Source organism: Rattus norvegicus, chromosome 1, assembly GCF_036323735.1.
Source record: "Rattus norvegicus strain BN/NHsdMcwi chromosome 1, GRCr8, whole genome shotgun sequence".
NCBI classification, from domain to species: Eukaryota; Metazoa; Chordata; class Mammalia; order Rodentia; family Muridae; genus Rattus; species Rattus norvegicus.
In genome coordinates, this window is record NC_086019.1 from 210,690,102 (window position 1) to 210,705,490 (window position 15,389).

General features: G+C 48.5%; 1 protein-coding gene across 2 annotated transcripts in view; it reads left to right on the plus strand.

The window, feature by feature from the left end:
- Aldh3b2 (aldehyde dehydrogenase 3 family, member B2) overlaps positions 1-4,086 on the plus strand; it is a 14,439-nt gene extending 10,353 nt beyond the window's left edge. For both annotated transcript variants that reach the window (XM_039101313.1, XM_063279813.1), the window contains 8 exons: positions 21-131; positions 307-427; positions 546-631; positions 743-824; positions 1,130-1,516; positions 1,899-2,065; positions 2,623-2,722; positions 2,972-4,086. In XM_039101313.1, coding sequence (XP_038957241.1) covers positions 21-131; positions 307-427; positions 546-631; positions 743-824; positions 1,130-1,516; positions 1,899-2,065; positions 2,623-2,722; positions 2,972-3,156 — 1,239 coding nt within the window. In that variant the 3' untranslated portion in view covers positions 3,157-4,086. The remainder of the gene's footprint in view (positions 1-20; positions 132-306; positions 428-545; positions 632-742; positions 825-1,129; positions 1,517-1,898; positions 2,066-2,622; positions 2,723-2,971) is intronic.
- The last annotated feature ends 11,303 nt before the right edge of the window (positions 4,087-15,389 follow it).

Here is a 15,389-nt window from a genome sequence, read left to right on the forward strand (position 1 = left end):
CTGACCTCCCCACCCCACAGTCAGCCTTCGAGTCAGACATGAGTGAGATCATCCTGTGTCAGAACGAGGTGGACCTGGCCCTCAAGAACCTGCAGACGTGGATGAAGGACGAGTCTGTGTCCACCAACTTTGTGAGCCCTGTTGACTGAGGGATGGCGGGTGAAGGTGGCAGTGGGGCGGCAGGGCACAGGGTAGCCTGCCCCAGGCCAGTCTGCTCATTTGGGGACTCTGTCACCCAGGGAGTATGTGTGGGTGTGGGTGTGGGCTCCTACCCATCGTGCACGTGACTGTGGTTCTGCATCCTAGCTCACGAAGTTCAGCTCAGCCTTCATCCGGAAAGAGCCCTTTGGCCTGGTACTTATCATCGCTCCCTGGAATTATCCTCTGAACTTGATGATCATGCCTCTAGTGGGGGCCATTGCTGCAGGTGAGTGGGGCTCTGAGCCCTCCTAGTCTGGTGATCCCTCCCTAAGAAGGCTTCCAGGGTTCTGTGGAGGGTGCAAGCACCCGCCTCTCCTCTCTACTTCCCCATTGGCTCCTGGCAGGAAACTGTGTGGTGCTGAAGCCATCAGAAATGAGCAAGAACACAGAGAAGGTGCTGGCAGAGCTGCTACCCCAGTATCTGGACCAGGTGAGCACAGTTCTGCCTATCAGGCAGCCGGCATCCCCCCACCTTGTCCTGGCTGGTGGGGATGTCCTCCTGCCCTGGGTCTGCCTCCTGAGCTGTCTTCACGCCTTGTAGAGCTGCTTTGCTGTGGTGCTGGGTGGGCCCGAGGAGACCGGGCAGCTGCTGAAGCACAAATTTGACTACATCTTCTTCACAGGTAAGGACAGCCCCGTCCAGCATCCTGGGGAAGGGAGACAGCAGATAACACAGTGGGAAAGCAATGTGGGGCAAGGCCATAAGCCAGGGGAGGGGGTGAGTAAGAGGTGGAGGTGTCCCTGAGGATGGCTCTCCAGGCCCTCTGAGAATCTTGGAGATTGGCTCCTGGGCGGCCGGGATGGGGGCAGACTCTCGGACGTAGGTGGAACAGCCCAGAGCTTGTGTTGAGAAAGGGCTCTGTGGAGAGAGGAGGCCAAAGTTGATGCCTAGACCAGTTGACCAGGTGCCTCTCAACCATGTTCTCAGGGAGCCCTCGGGTAGGCAAGATCGTCATGGCTGCTGCTGCCAAACACCTGACGCCCATCACCCTGGAGCTGGGGGGTAAGAACCCCTGCTATGTGGATGACAACTGCGACCCCCAGACAGTGGCCAACCGTGTGGCCTGGTTCCGCTACTTTAACGCCGGCCAGACCTGTGTGGCCCCGGATTATGTCCTGTGTAGCCAGGAGATGCAGGAGCGGCTGGTGCCCGCCCTGCAGAATGCCATCACGCGTTTCTATGGAGACAACCCACAGACCTCCCCCAACCTGGGCAGAATCATCAACCAGAAGCATTTCGAGCGGCTCCAGGGATTGCTGGGCTGTGGCCGTGTGGCCATCGGGGGCCAGAGCGATGAGGGGGAGCGCTACATTGGTGAGTCTCCTGCCCTGTCACTGGCACAGGGCCCTGCTGGGCTGAGGCATTTCCATACTGGAGGGGCCATGTTGGATCCCAAATGTGAGCCTCAGCAGAAGTCCTTGTAACCTTGAGTTAACTTATTCTTTTGGCATAACTTTGCCTAAGCCTGTCACTCCTCAATCACAACTTTAGGCCGCACAACTTTAGACTCACTGAGCTGGGACCCCAGTTGTCTGGGCTTAAACTTCTATTTGCTTCTCATCGTCCCAGGAGCTCAGGTCCTGGGCACTGAGACCCTGGAGTCCTGAGAGTTCAAATCCCAAGTTTGCCCAGTCTGGAGCTTTGCTCTCATCCTAGCCATGACAAGAATCAAGGCTGTTTCTCCCTTTGTCCACAGCCCCCACAGTGTTAGTGGATGTGCAGGAGACAGAACCTGTGATGCAGGAGGAGATCTTTGGGCCCATCCTGCCCTTGGTGACTGTGCGGAGCCTGGATGAGGCCGTTAACTTCATTAACCAGCGGGAGAAGCCACTGGCATTGTATGCCTTCTCCAACAATGGCCAGGTAGAGCCTCTCAGGGCTGGGGCCACAGATTGGGTGAAAGAGGGACAGACTAGTCACACCCCTTGCTTGGGGTTTTAGCTAATGCTGCAAATTTTAGCAGCCAGCCTGGTTCCGTTGAGTACTGCACAAAGACACCTGACAATGGGGCACAGGCAGGGCCACAGGTGCCAGGTGCACCAGCGGCCAGCTGTCTGTTTTGGCTGGGGCATCCTCCCCTGGCAGTAAGAGGTGTGCTAGGGAGGCCCCTTCCCCCTTCCTGAGCTGTGCAAAATTCCTCAAAAGCCAAGATTATATGAGATTGAAGGACAACACCATTCAGGACCCCACCGGCAGAGCCTGCTTGGCTGCAATGGGACTCCACTCTCACACAAAGTTATAGCCTCCTCATGCTCATGATAACAAGTGTTGTAAAGTGCGCCCCCTAGTGAGTGCTTAAACAAAGGGACTGCTCAGTGCAAGGAGGAGCTAGGCCAGGAAGTGCAGAAGGAAGGACTCTATTCCCCCAGGGGACTGCCAGGAGCCACCCACCTACCCCTGCTCACTTCCGCCTCTTTCAGGTGGTGACCCAGATGTTGGAATGCACCAGCAGCGGTAGCTTCGGAGGCAACGACGGCTTCCTCTACCTGACCCTACCAGCTCTGCCCCTGGGGGGAGTTGGTGAGTTCCTTGCCCCCTCCATAGTCCAGCCCCTCTCCCAGAAAGCTCTTTACTACTCCACATGGATCTAGGCTCTGGGCCTTTTATGACTTCAGTTTCCCTATCTAGAAATCGTTTGATTGCCCTGTCCTTCCCTGAGCTCCTTTGCAAGCTCTGAGTTTCTGGTCCTGGCAGGTAACTGCTTCTCAGGCTGGCAAGCAGGGCTGCCCGGGTGCTATCCTCACACTCTTGCTCTCTGTGTCCTTGCAGGTAACAGTGGGATGGGCAGGTACCATGGCAAGTTCTCCTTTGACACCTTCTCCCACCAGCGTGCCTGCCTGCTGAGCAGCCCTGGGATGGAAAAGCTTAATGACCTCCGTTACCCACCTTATGGTACCTGGGACCAACAACTGATAAGCTGGGCTATGGGCTCCCAGAGCTGCACTCTCCTGTGAATGTCACCCTGAGTCCTCTCTCTTGCTGTCCCGCCCCAACCTACCTGAGCTTTCAGCGGCTTCCAATTCCCCAGTGGTTCCTGAAAGGCAGGTGTCTGGTCCAGCCTGTGAACACCCCACTTCTGGAACTCTTTCTGGACACACCTGCAGCCATGCAGAACCACCAGGCAGGTGGCTGGTCCAGCCCCTTCCTGTAGCACAGCACCCCCAGCAGCCTCCTGACCTTCTGCCTAGACAGAGAGATTCCCTCACCAAGTTTGGGCAGACCTGGTGACTGAGGGGCTCTTTCTTTGTCAGATCATAGCAGGGTCCCAAAAGACAGTGCAGTTGCTCACAACTCCATCCACACCTGAAGGGTGCTTTGTCCCACCTGAAGTGACATGATCATGAACCCAGATCAGAATAATTGGTAGAATCTGAAGTTACTTTCCTGTAGCTTCTATTAAATGACCTGGCATGAGCAACTTCTGGAGGAAAAGATTTACTCATGGCTCACGGCTCATGGCACCAGAAGGTTCCATGCCCCAAGACATAGCAGACGTGACAGAATACAGGTTAGTTCATAGGATGGCAGGCCAGGAAACAGCATGAATAAGAAGGAAAGCATGGTTGATTAGTTATGTCTGCTCTGGGCCCAGGCAAGGGTGTGTGTATATGTATTGGCCACATCTGCACTCCTAGAAAGATGTAATGAGAGGTAGAATATGAAATTTGATATAGCTCAGTGGTTAAAAGCACTGGCTGCTCTTCCGAGGATTCAGTCCCAGCACCCACTTGGCAGCTTACAATCATCTAGAACTCCAGTTCCAAGGCGTCCATCACATTCTTCGGGCTTCAGCAAGAACCAAGCACGCATATGATGCTCAGACATCCATGTAGGCAGAATATATATACATGGAAAATAAAATAACAAAATCTTGAAAAAATGGAGGCCTTGGACTGGGTGTGGTGGCATATGTCTTGAATCCCAGCAGAGGCAGAGACAGGCGAATCTTTGTGATCTTTGTAAGGCTAACCTGGTCTATGAAGTGATTCCAGGGATATGTAAAGACCCTACCTCAACAAACAAAAAGCTGAAGACTTCATCTTGACACAAGGAAACTGAGGCCTTGGGTCAAGACAGGGTTGTGTTAAGCACATAGAGGATGCCAGGGGCAGAGTCGAGGGACAACTTTGTTGAGGTTCGTGGGGCTGGAGGATGGGCAGACAGGATGCCTGGACCCTGGGATTGGTCCCTTGTTCTTCCCTAGTCCCCACCCTGGAGCCAGTTCTGGTTCCAGTCTTGGCTATGGGGCTCCTCATCCTTAGAGGCCCAGCAAACCTGAGCTACCGGCCTGAGGTTGAGGAAATTAAAAGAAGTGTGGTCTTAGAAACATTGAGCAATAGCGTCTCCAGAATGGTGCATGTTGGGCACAGCAGAGGCACATAACAGGGGCTTATGGGTAGATGGAGGAGAGAACAAATAAAGAGAGGAGGAAGCTGTTGAGGCAGAGGAATGTGTGGATGAGGGCGGGTTGGCTGAGGTGGTTGGATAACAAGACTGGTAGGCTGGTGCGTGGGGCAGGTGAGTGGCAGGTTTGGGAGCCACTCTGGGGTTCCAGTGGGGTCATGTGGTCAGCTGTAGGGGTTGGGTCCCCAGTGGTCATTAGGCACCAGAGAGGTCATAAGGAAATAGACAATGCAGGTGCATCGTCCTTCCCCATCCAAACCTAGACATCCGATCAGCAAGAGAAAGCTGACAGGACGGTGCTAGAGCAGGAGCTGAAGGGGCTGACAACAGAGAAGGTGGGAGAAAGGCAGGGTGTGCAGCAGGACCGCAGGTCTGGAGCAGGAGGGACGTCAGATTGTAGGAAGGATTCGGGTAAAGGCATACATATGTGTAAGACCATGGCAAAGGGTCTCCTGCCCTGTGAGGGCTGTGGTGGTTAGGTTTTGTTTTGTTTTGTTTTGTTTTGTTTTGTTTTGTTTTGTTTGACAATTTGACATAAACTAGAGTCATTTGGAAAGAGGAAACCTCAACAGAGAAATTGTCCCATCAGATTGGCCCGCAGGCAATTCTGTGGGTCATTTTCTTGATGAATGAGTCTCATGGGGAAGGCCCAGCTCACTGTGGGTGGTGCCATCCTGGGCAGTTAATCCAGAGGTGAGTAAGTGAAAGATCCTAGCACGAGTCTCAAGATGGCACGCCCCAGGAAACACCGATCCCAGACGAGCCCCCAAATGAAAGATCCCAGTCAGAGAGAGACCCTTACTCAAGTCTCGGGAAATCGCGCACCCCAGACACAGAGAGACCATTTTGGATGTAATAAGCAAAGGCGAGGTTTATTATGGAGACCTATTACAGAGATCTCCGGGCCGACACGTATCCCACGCAGGAGACAGAGGAGTCGACCCCGAAACTCAAAAGTCAGGGGTTTATATAGGGAAGGCTAGGGGGTTTGGCGCGGTTACACACAATTGGCTAATTTCTGGAGTGGCTATAAGTGATTGGCTCATTCAAACATGGCAGTGAGATTACAGCACAGCAGAAGAGTATGTGCTGACTGGGGCGTTCAGGATTTTAGAAGCTAGGGGTGCATCAGGGTTTGAAGGACATCTGGTTAAGGTGTGACTCTGAGTAAGCTGGGGGAGGTGCCCTTCTGTATCTTTATGGCCTGTCAGGCCTGGCTGTAGGGTGGGCCCCACCCTGCCTGGACAGTGTTTAGTCCTGAGTCTGGATCTTGAAACTTATTTTTTTAATTTTATATTTTTAAACCTTAAATCTGTATAATTTTTCTTTCATTCCTCTCTTCTTCTACTAAGTAATTCTAATCTTAGAATTTTGATATCAAATCTCATATTTGGTCTCACCAGTTGTCCTAAGTGACTGGTACTGTTGTCTCAGAACCATCAACCGCACAGCACCCACTCGATTTTTAACCAAAGCAATTAACCTGTTTGTCATGCAGGGGCCAAAAACTGAAACCAAGAAAATTATTAGTAATGACTCAGTTATATAGCAGAGAGTAGGGTAGTCATCTAGGGAGACCGAGTGAACCAAGTCTCAAACCAACCTTGTTGAGCGTCTCTATCTTTTTATAGGAGTCAAGCCTATTAACTAGTTTCTTTAACACACATGGACCTATAATCAGAAGCAGAAGCAAAACTAAGAAGGGTCCCATAAGGGAAGATATCAGAGTAGTCATCCAAGTAGATCTACTAAACCAGCTCTCGAACCATCCTTGGTGTGTTTTTCTGTCTGTCTTTTGTCTAACCTTTTTTTAAGTTTATTTATGGAGTCTTTAATTATTCCTGAATGGTCTGTATAGAAGCAACATTCTTCTTTTAGTGTAGCACATAGACTCTTTCTTTAAGGAGGAGTTGAGGGAGAGTGTGGTGGTGTGGGTCGTGGTGGAACTGTCCTGAGAGTAGCTCTGTCCACAGAAGGGCACTGTCTGCAGAGATGCATGTCTGAATGTCTTTAACTAGGATGGTGACCTGCTGATATCCAGGGAGGATATAGGTGCTAATCGGGTAGGATCTCAAGGGTATTCAGTGAGGTACTGTTCTGTTCTCTCTCAGGGCTATGAGCCGGTCCCAACTGATATATTTTGTAATGCAGTGATGAAGCAGCAGGAGGGGGTACCTTAGCTCATGCTGAAACACCCCGCCCCCCATAGGTATCAGCTATCCGATGGATCTAGTATGAAATCAAATTTATTTGGGACATGGGAAGGGGGTCTGGGAAAAGGAGTAGAGGCAGAAAAAGAAAGGGGACAGAGAAGGAAAGAAAGTGAGAGGAGAAAGAAAGGAAGATGCCGGCCAGCTAGGAACTCGGGACAGGTTTTGTGTGTGTGTGTGTGTGTGTGTGTGTGTGTGTGTGTGTGTATGTGTGTGTGTGTGTGTGTGCATGTATATCTGTGTGTGTATGTATGTGTGTGTATGTGTGTGTGTGTGTATATATCTGTGTGTGTGTGTGTGTATGTGTGTATGTGTATGTGTGACTGGGTGTGGTGGCATATGTCTTGAATCCCAGCAGAGGCAGAGACAGGCGAATCTTTGTGATCTTTGTAAGGCTAACCTGGTCTATGAAGTGATTCCAGGGATATGTAAAGACCCTACCTCAACAAACAAAAAGCTGAAGACTTCATCTTGACACAAGGAAACTGAGGCCTTGGGTCAAGACAGGGTTGTGTTAAGCACATAGAGGATGCCAGGGGCAGAGTCGAGGGACAACTTTGTTGAGGTTCGTGGGGCTGGAGGATGGGCAGACAGGATGCCTGGACCCTGGGATTGGTCCCTTGTTCTTCCTTAGTCCCCACCCTGGAGCCAGTTCCGGTTCCAGTCTTGGCTATGGGGCTCCTCATCCTTAGTGGCCCAGCAAACCTGAGCTACCGGCCTGAGGTTGAGGAAATTAAAAGAAGTGTGGTCTTAGAAACGTTGAGCGATAGCATCTCCAGAATGGTGCATGTTGGGCACAGCAGAGGCACATAACAGGAGCTTATGGGTAGATGGAGGAGAGAACAAATAAAGAGAGGAGGAAGCTGTTGAGGCAGAGGAATGTGTGGATGAGGGCGGGTTGGCTGAGGTGGTTGGATAACAAGACTGGTAGGCTGGTGCGTGGGGCAGGTGAGTGGCAGGTTTGGGAGCCACTCTGGGGTTCCAGTGGGGTCATGTGGTCAGCTGTAGGGGTTGGGTCCCCAGTGGTCATTAGGCACCAGAGAGGTCATAAGGAAATAGACAGTGCAGGTGCATCGTCCTTCCCCATCCAAACCTAGACATCCGATCAGCAAGAGAAAGCTGACAGGATGGTGCTAGAGCAGGAGCTGAAGGGGCTGACAACAGAGAAGGTGGGAGAAAGGCAGGGTGTGCAGCAGGACCGCAGGTCTGGAGCAGGAGGGACGTCAGATTGTAGGAAGGATTCTGGTAAAGGCATACATATGTGTAAGACCATGGCAAAGGGTCTCCTGCCCTGTGAGGGCTGTGGTGGTTAGGTTTTGTTGTTTTGTTTTGTTTTGTTTTGTTTTGTTTTGTTTTTTTGACAATTTGACATAAACTAGAGTCATTTGGAAAGAGGAAACCTCAACAGAGAAATTGTCCCATCAGATTGGCCCGCAGGCAATTCTGTGGGTCATTTTCTTGATGAATGAGTCTCATGGGGAAGGCCCAGCTCACTGTGGGTGGTGCCATCCTGGGCAGTTAATCCAGAGGTGAGTAAGTGAAAGATCCTAGCACGAGTCTCAAGATGGCACGCCCCAGGAAACACCGATCCCAGACGAGCCCCAAATGAAAGATCCCAGTCAGAGAGAGACCCTTACTCAAGTCTCGGGAAATCGCGGACCCCAGATACAGAGAGACCATTTTGGATGTAATAAGCAAAGGCGAGGTTTATTATGGAGACCTATTACAGAGATCTCCGGGCCGACACGTATCCCACGCAGGAGACAGAGGAGTCGACCCCGAAACTCAAAAGTCAGGGGTTTATATAGGAAAGGCTAGGGGGTTTGGCGCGGCTACACACAATTGGCTAATTTCTGGAGTGGCTATAAGTGATTGGCTCATTCAAACATGGCAGTGAGATTACAGCACAGCAGAAGAGTACGTGCTGACTGGGGCGTTCAGGATTTTAGAAGCTAGGGGTGCATCAGGGTTTGAAGGACATCTGGTTAAGGTGTGACTCTGAGTAAGCTGGGGGAGGTGCCCTTCTGTATCTTTATGGCCTGTCAGGCCTGGCTGTAGGGTGGGCCCCACCCTGCCTGGACAGTGTTTAGTCCTGAGTCTGGATCTTGAAACTTATTTTTTTAATTTTATATTTTTAAACCTTAAATCTGTATAATTTTTCTTTCATTCCTCTCTTCTTCTACTAAGTAATTCTAATCTTAGAATTTTGATATCAAATCTCATATTTGGTCTCACCAGTTGTCCTAAGTGACTGGTACTGTTGTCTCAGAACCATCAACCGCACAGCACCCACTCGATTTTTAACCAAAGCAATTAACCTGTTTGTCATGCAGGGGCCAAAAACTGAAACCAAGAAAATTATTAGTAATGACTCAGTTATATAGCAGAGAGTAGGGTAGTCATCTAGGGAGACCGAGTGAACCAAGTCTCAAACCAACCTTGTTGAGCGTCTCTATCTTTTTATAGGAGTCAAGCCTATTAACTAGTTTCTTTAACACACATGGACCTATAATCAGAAGCAGAAGCAAAACTAAGAAGGGTCCCATAAGGGAAGATATCAGAGTAGTCATCCAAGGAGATCTACTAAACCAGCTCTCGAACCATCCCTGGTGTGTTTTTCTGTCTGTCTTTTGTCTAACCTTTTTTTAAGTTTATTTATGGAGTCTTTAATTATTCCTGAATGGTCTGTATAGAAGCAACATTCTTCTTTTAGTGTAGCACATAGACTCTTTCTTTAAGGAATATCAGGTCTAGTCTCCTATTTTGAAGACTACCTCTGAGAGGGAGGTTAGGTATTCTTGGAGGTCAGCTAAAAAGTCTTTTATTCCTTTTATATCTGAGTCAATGGCAGTTCTGAATTTTCTATAAGCCTTTTATTGTAGGCCAAGAGCAGATGTTCTTGTGCTGCCCTTGCAGCACCTAGATAGTGTTAAGTAATTCTCAACTCTTTTTTTTGTCTTATTAAGTCTTTAGCATCAGGATTGCAATCTGGACACTATCTAAACCTACACACCAAGGTCATGACTAGCTTTTAGAACTTCTAAACTTATATAGACTGTGATCCCTGAGGCACAGTCCCAAGAAGTTTTAGGAGTACTAACATATGTAATGTTACATCATTTGTAATAGAAATCAAGCCTATTCCTACACCTATCCTGATGGAACCCAGGGCAAACATGCTGAGTGTCCCTCTAGGTCCCAGCTCTCATCCCCAACAGCTAGTACGTGGCTGGTGAGGGCTGAGAATTGACAGCTGTCAGGGTGGTCAGCAGCACCAGGTACGGTCCTTTCCAGTGAGGCTCGAGTATCTGGGTTCGGTGCCATCGTATATAGCCAAGTCTCTGACCTGGAACTGATGAGATGTCTCGGGGGTCCCCAGGGCATAGGCTGCTGCCAGCTGTGAGCAGATTTTTTTCTTCTGTAGATTTTTTTCACCTGTAGGTCTTTTAGCCTGGCATATAAATCATTATTACTATGACATGTTGGTTTAATAACATCATCTAATACAGTCAGAGGAGCTGAGGCCCCATATAAGATCTCAAAGGGGATAAGGCTGAATCTGGAAGGGATATTTCTTGCTCTGAAGAGAGCAAGAGGGAAGGAGTGCCACCCAGTCTGTGCCAGTCTCCATGGTCAATTTGGTCAGGGTCTCTTTTAGAGTTTTATTTATGTACTCTACCTGTCCTGAACTTTGAGGTCTGTAAATACAACGTAATTATTAATCAACCTCTAAATATTTGGCCACACCCTGGCTTACCTTGGCAATGAAAGTAGGGCCGACCAGATTACCTTGGGCATTCCAAATCAGGGGAAGATTTCTTCTAGTATCTTCTTGATGATTGTAGAGGCCGTCTCTTGCTTGGTGAGGAAAGTTTCTGTCTATTCCTGAAAAGGTATCTACAAGCACTAAGAGATACTCGTGATCATATTTTTTTGGTTTTATCTCAGTGAAGTTCACTTCGACTTCTCACTAAACTCTCTAGGTCTCTTTGTCCTGTTTGTTTGTTAAGCATTTACTTATTGACATATCTTATATTTTGTATTGTCTCTCTGGCTAGAATCTTAAAGTCTATTATATACACCTTAACTACTTGGACAAGCTTCTTATCTAAATGAGTACATTTTTGTATTTGGCAAAGTGAGTCTTTCTTTGTTCTCTGGGGAGTATAGCTTTCCCCTCAAGTGTATCATTGTTCTTTTATCTTTTAAGCAATTTGGGCCTTTTCTAAGTGAGGCCATCCCTTAGTCCGATCCTAGTTCTCAGTGGCTGTCTCTTGTAGGCCTGTAACCTGGATAGACTCTGTATAGCCATTTCCCGAGCCACTTTATCTGCTTTGTTACTGCCCCATGTCACTGAATCTCTTCCTTCTTGATGTTTTGGGCAATGAATAATACTCACAGTTGTTGGCTTCATCAGAGCATCCAAGAGATGGTAAAGATATCTGTGGTGCTGATGTGCTGGGGGGTTGGGGTTCAGCCATTCCAGATGACATTGTGTTGTCCACCATAACAGCACCCACTTATCTCTGACCTTCATGAAGAGAAATGTTCCTGTCTGTGGACAAGGTCTTCGGCTTTCAGCAGGGGTCAATCAGCCAGTCGCAGAGGTCTTTCTTCCACCCATGGGCTTCTGTCAATGTTTGACACTCGTGCTGTGGTGGCTCCAGGTCCGGATTGGGCAGCAAGGTGACCAGATTGTCCCCAACAGGTGGAGAATCTAGTCTATGGCAGCTGACCAGTGGTCCCATCCTCTGGGACATTTTACTCAAAGGCAAAACATCAGCCACTCTATCACAGTTTATGTCCTGGATTGGGTGATAATTTTTAGTGCCCGGTTGGCAGGAATGATGTGTTCCAAGCAGAACAGCACTAAGCCACACATCTCCCAGCATCAGGTACTGGTGTACTGAGACAGGTCTTAAGCTCCACATACACAGTCTGTAGATATATATATAAATGGCCTCACCCAGCCATTTCAGCCCACGCAAGCCATTTTGAAGAGCAAATTTCTCATGAGCAAGGGATAGGGGCAGTCAGGGATGACCATGAACTAGTGGGTTACCCGGCCCACGCCAAGGTCCATTGTTTTTCGGGTAGTCCATAAGTATTGTTTGTTGTCAGTAGCCCCTGTACCCAAGGTCTTTGGATACTGGCCCACTGGGGCATAAGAGCACAGAGCGTTGGGTCTCTGTATCCATAAAACAACTGGGCGGGCTTCCCTTCTATCTCTGTGCATAGCCAGCACTCCAGGACAGAGAGGCTCTCCAGTGGCCCCTCTTGTTCTTTCTGGGGCAGTCCCTGACCCAGTGTCCTTTTTCTTTGTATTAGGCACGCTGATCTTTAGCCAGGAATTCTCTTCTGTTGACAGGTACTGTCTTCTTAGGTTCCCTAACTACTGTGGCTAGTATATGTTCCTCTCCTGTCTTTTATCTCTCTTTAGCTCTCTAGCTTCTTCTTTTTTTCTCTCTTTTTCTTTTTTAGTCTCTCTGTTTAACCTTACTTTTTCTGTAACTTATATTAACTCTCAGCAACTTACAATAACTCTCTCAGTGACTTAGCTTAACCCTTCAAGTTTCTGTAACCTTTTTTATATCTTTTTTTTTACCTTAGCCAGATTGGTGGGGCATTTTTTTAGCCCCTCGGAGACCCACCCTTGGAGTCTGGTGGCAGACCTGGCGCACTCCCTACCTTCAGGCGTCTGAAGAGAGCAGGCAGAAGTGAGGGCCTTCCATCCGTGTCTGGAACATTTTTCTCTGGTCTCTAGTAGGATTCTGTCTTTCCTTGGTGGTAAAGAAGACCTGTAACAGTTACTAACAAGCATCTCAAATGGGATGGTGAGAAAACAAGAGAATCTTGAGAATAGAGGTCCACTGAAGAGGGCAAATAGCATTTAGTCACACAGCTAAGCCAGGAGGCTTCCTTGGGACAAAAAGGCCTTGTGTCTGTGAAACAGAAAAGTGAGCAGAGGGGCAGCCTATCTGTTACCGGCTGTCTCTCTGGATTTAGATTTTCCCTCAAGGAGTACCACCCTACAGTGTCAGCTCCGTGGCTTTATCGCTCAAGAGACCCATCCTCTTAATGGTACTAGGCTTCCAGTAAGAACCAATAACAAAAGGATGGAGAGATGGTTAGAACCTGGGTGCGAGATGCCAAGTGGCTGACATAAGAATTGTAACCGGTTTACCTGGGGCTATCAGGACCTCAGTAGCAGCCCTTTACCAAACTGTCTCACTGGGTTAAAGGCCCATGGAAAAGAAAACATTAATCCTGACCTTGGCCACAGCCAAAGCCTGAATTCTAAATTTTGACTGGCAAAACAAAACAAAGTTCTTTACAGTGTGTTGTAGATTCTTTTTGAAATTATTTTAGGGGCTTTTTTGTCCCCCAACCTGGGGCATTTTGACCACAGGGGCAGGAACTGGCTGCTGTGGGGATAGGATCAAAGGCACTCTCCATGTTAATGATGACCAACGAGAAAAGTAATTTAATGCTGGAGACTGACTCCTCTCTTGGAATAAGGCCAGCAGATAAGGCAGGCTTCCTTAAAGAACTTTTCTTAATGAGCACTCTCTTTCTGTGAGCAAATGTTGAAGGTCAGGCCACTAAAGGCAGAAATTCCTTTCTTGTTCTTGTTTTCTTTAGAGTCTTCCCCCCGTCTCACTCTCAGCCTTTTTAGATCATTCCTCCTGTAGTATTTCTAATGTAGCCTGTCCCTTTAAGGTTTCTTGCTCCCAAGCAAAATTTAAGTCTTTCCCGGCTTATCACAGCTGTCTACCGTGAGATTCCCAGAGATAGCGAACCAAGGTGTAGCAATTCACTAAGAAATCTCTCTATAGTGTTTCTTTTTATCTTAAGTCTTTTTTTTTTCAAACAGCTCTTGAAGAGCCAGAAAAATTGGGTGAGACTGAGAAGTCTCCATGCTTGCTATAGCGACTCTGCAGCTAGTTTCATTCCCCCCACTGTGTGGCCTGTGAGCACAAGCACAGATAAAACACTATGCTTCAAAAAATTATGTTGGCTATCAACCAACACACCGCCACTAGAGCGAGGTCCACAAAATTAAATTTCCTTTTACTACACTTGTTTTATACCGGAGGCCTTATCTGGGGAAACTTTTATTTAAGAGCGGTTTTTTCCTCAAGGTTCTTGTTAATGTCTGTTTCAGACAGGGTCACTCACTAACCTGGAGTTCTTTATACACAACTGTTAATAGCAGATAGACTGGACAAGGGAAGTAAAGGGAGGGGCCTCTCTCCTTGGGGAGAAGGCTCAAGAGAGAAAGATAAAACTCCTGGCAGAAAACAATTTTTCTCAAGCAAATTATTTTTAACTTTTAACTTAAGCATCAAGAGGACCAAGTAAAACTCTTTGACGAACAAGGCAAACAGTTTCATGATTTCAAACACAGTCGTCTGTCCAAAGTCCAAAAACGAAACAAAAGCCAAAAAGACACTCGACAATATCACAGAAAACAAACCAGTCAAACAAGACCAAGACAAAGCATCCTAAACCAATTTTCACAGATGTCTGGTACCTTCAGTACCTTGCCCAAACTGCAGCTTAACCTTAGCTGCTTCTGGGATGAGACGGACCATCTGATTCCACCTCCCAACAGAATTCCAGAGTGTCCTCTTGCCGTAACATCCGTCCAATGGTCCACCATCAAAGACAAAGGGGTTATCACAGTCTGCCCCATGGCAAAGAAAAAGAACACCAAACACAGAAACAGAACACAGACAGCAGACACTAACACGTCTAAGCACACTCGTCCGCGCCTATACTTAAATAGGCAGCCGAACGCGACCTCCGATGGAGTGGGATTCCTCGTCCGCTCCCGCCTAGGTAAAAGGAGCATTCGGTCTCCTTTGTTCCAGAAAACCACAGTCAGGTCCTCCTGACTGCCCACAGCCGGGCTCTCTCGACTGTTCTCCGCCCGTGGAACGTCTTCCAGGGGCCGCAGCTTGCGGGTCCAGGGGCATCCCCCGCTCCCGCAGCCAGAGGATCCTTACGGATCATAAAGGCAGCTGCACAAAGTGGGATTCCACTTCCACTCTCAAGCACTGACCAGAGTGAGATTCCAGACCGGTACCAACACGCACATGCGCACACATACACATGGCAGAACCAAAACAGAGACAGACACAGACTGACCAATGTGGCACCACTCACACAGAAACACTCAGACAAACATCCAACTCACCTCCAAGGGGTCTTCGGAGTCTGGGGTGGTTGTGAAGATCCCGGATGAGCCCCCAAATGAAAGAACCTAGCACAAGTCTCAAGATGGCGCGTCCCAGGAAACACCGATCCCAGACGAGCCCCAAATGAAAGATCCCAGTCAGAGAGAGACCCTTACTCAAGTCTCGGGAAATCGCGGACCCCAGACACAGAGAGACCATTTTGGATGTAATAAGCAAAGGCAAGGTTTATTACGGAGACCTATTACAGAGATCTCCGGGCCGACATGTATCCCACGCAGGAGACAGAGGAGTCGACCCCGAAACTCAAAAGTCAGGGGTTTATATAGGGAAGGCTAGGGGGTTTGGCGCGGTTACACACAATTGGCTAATTTC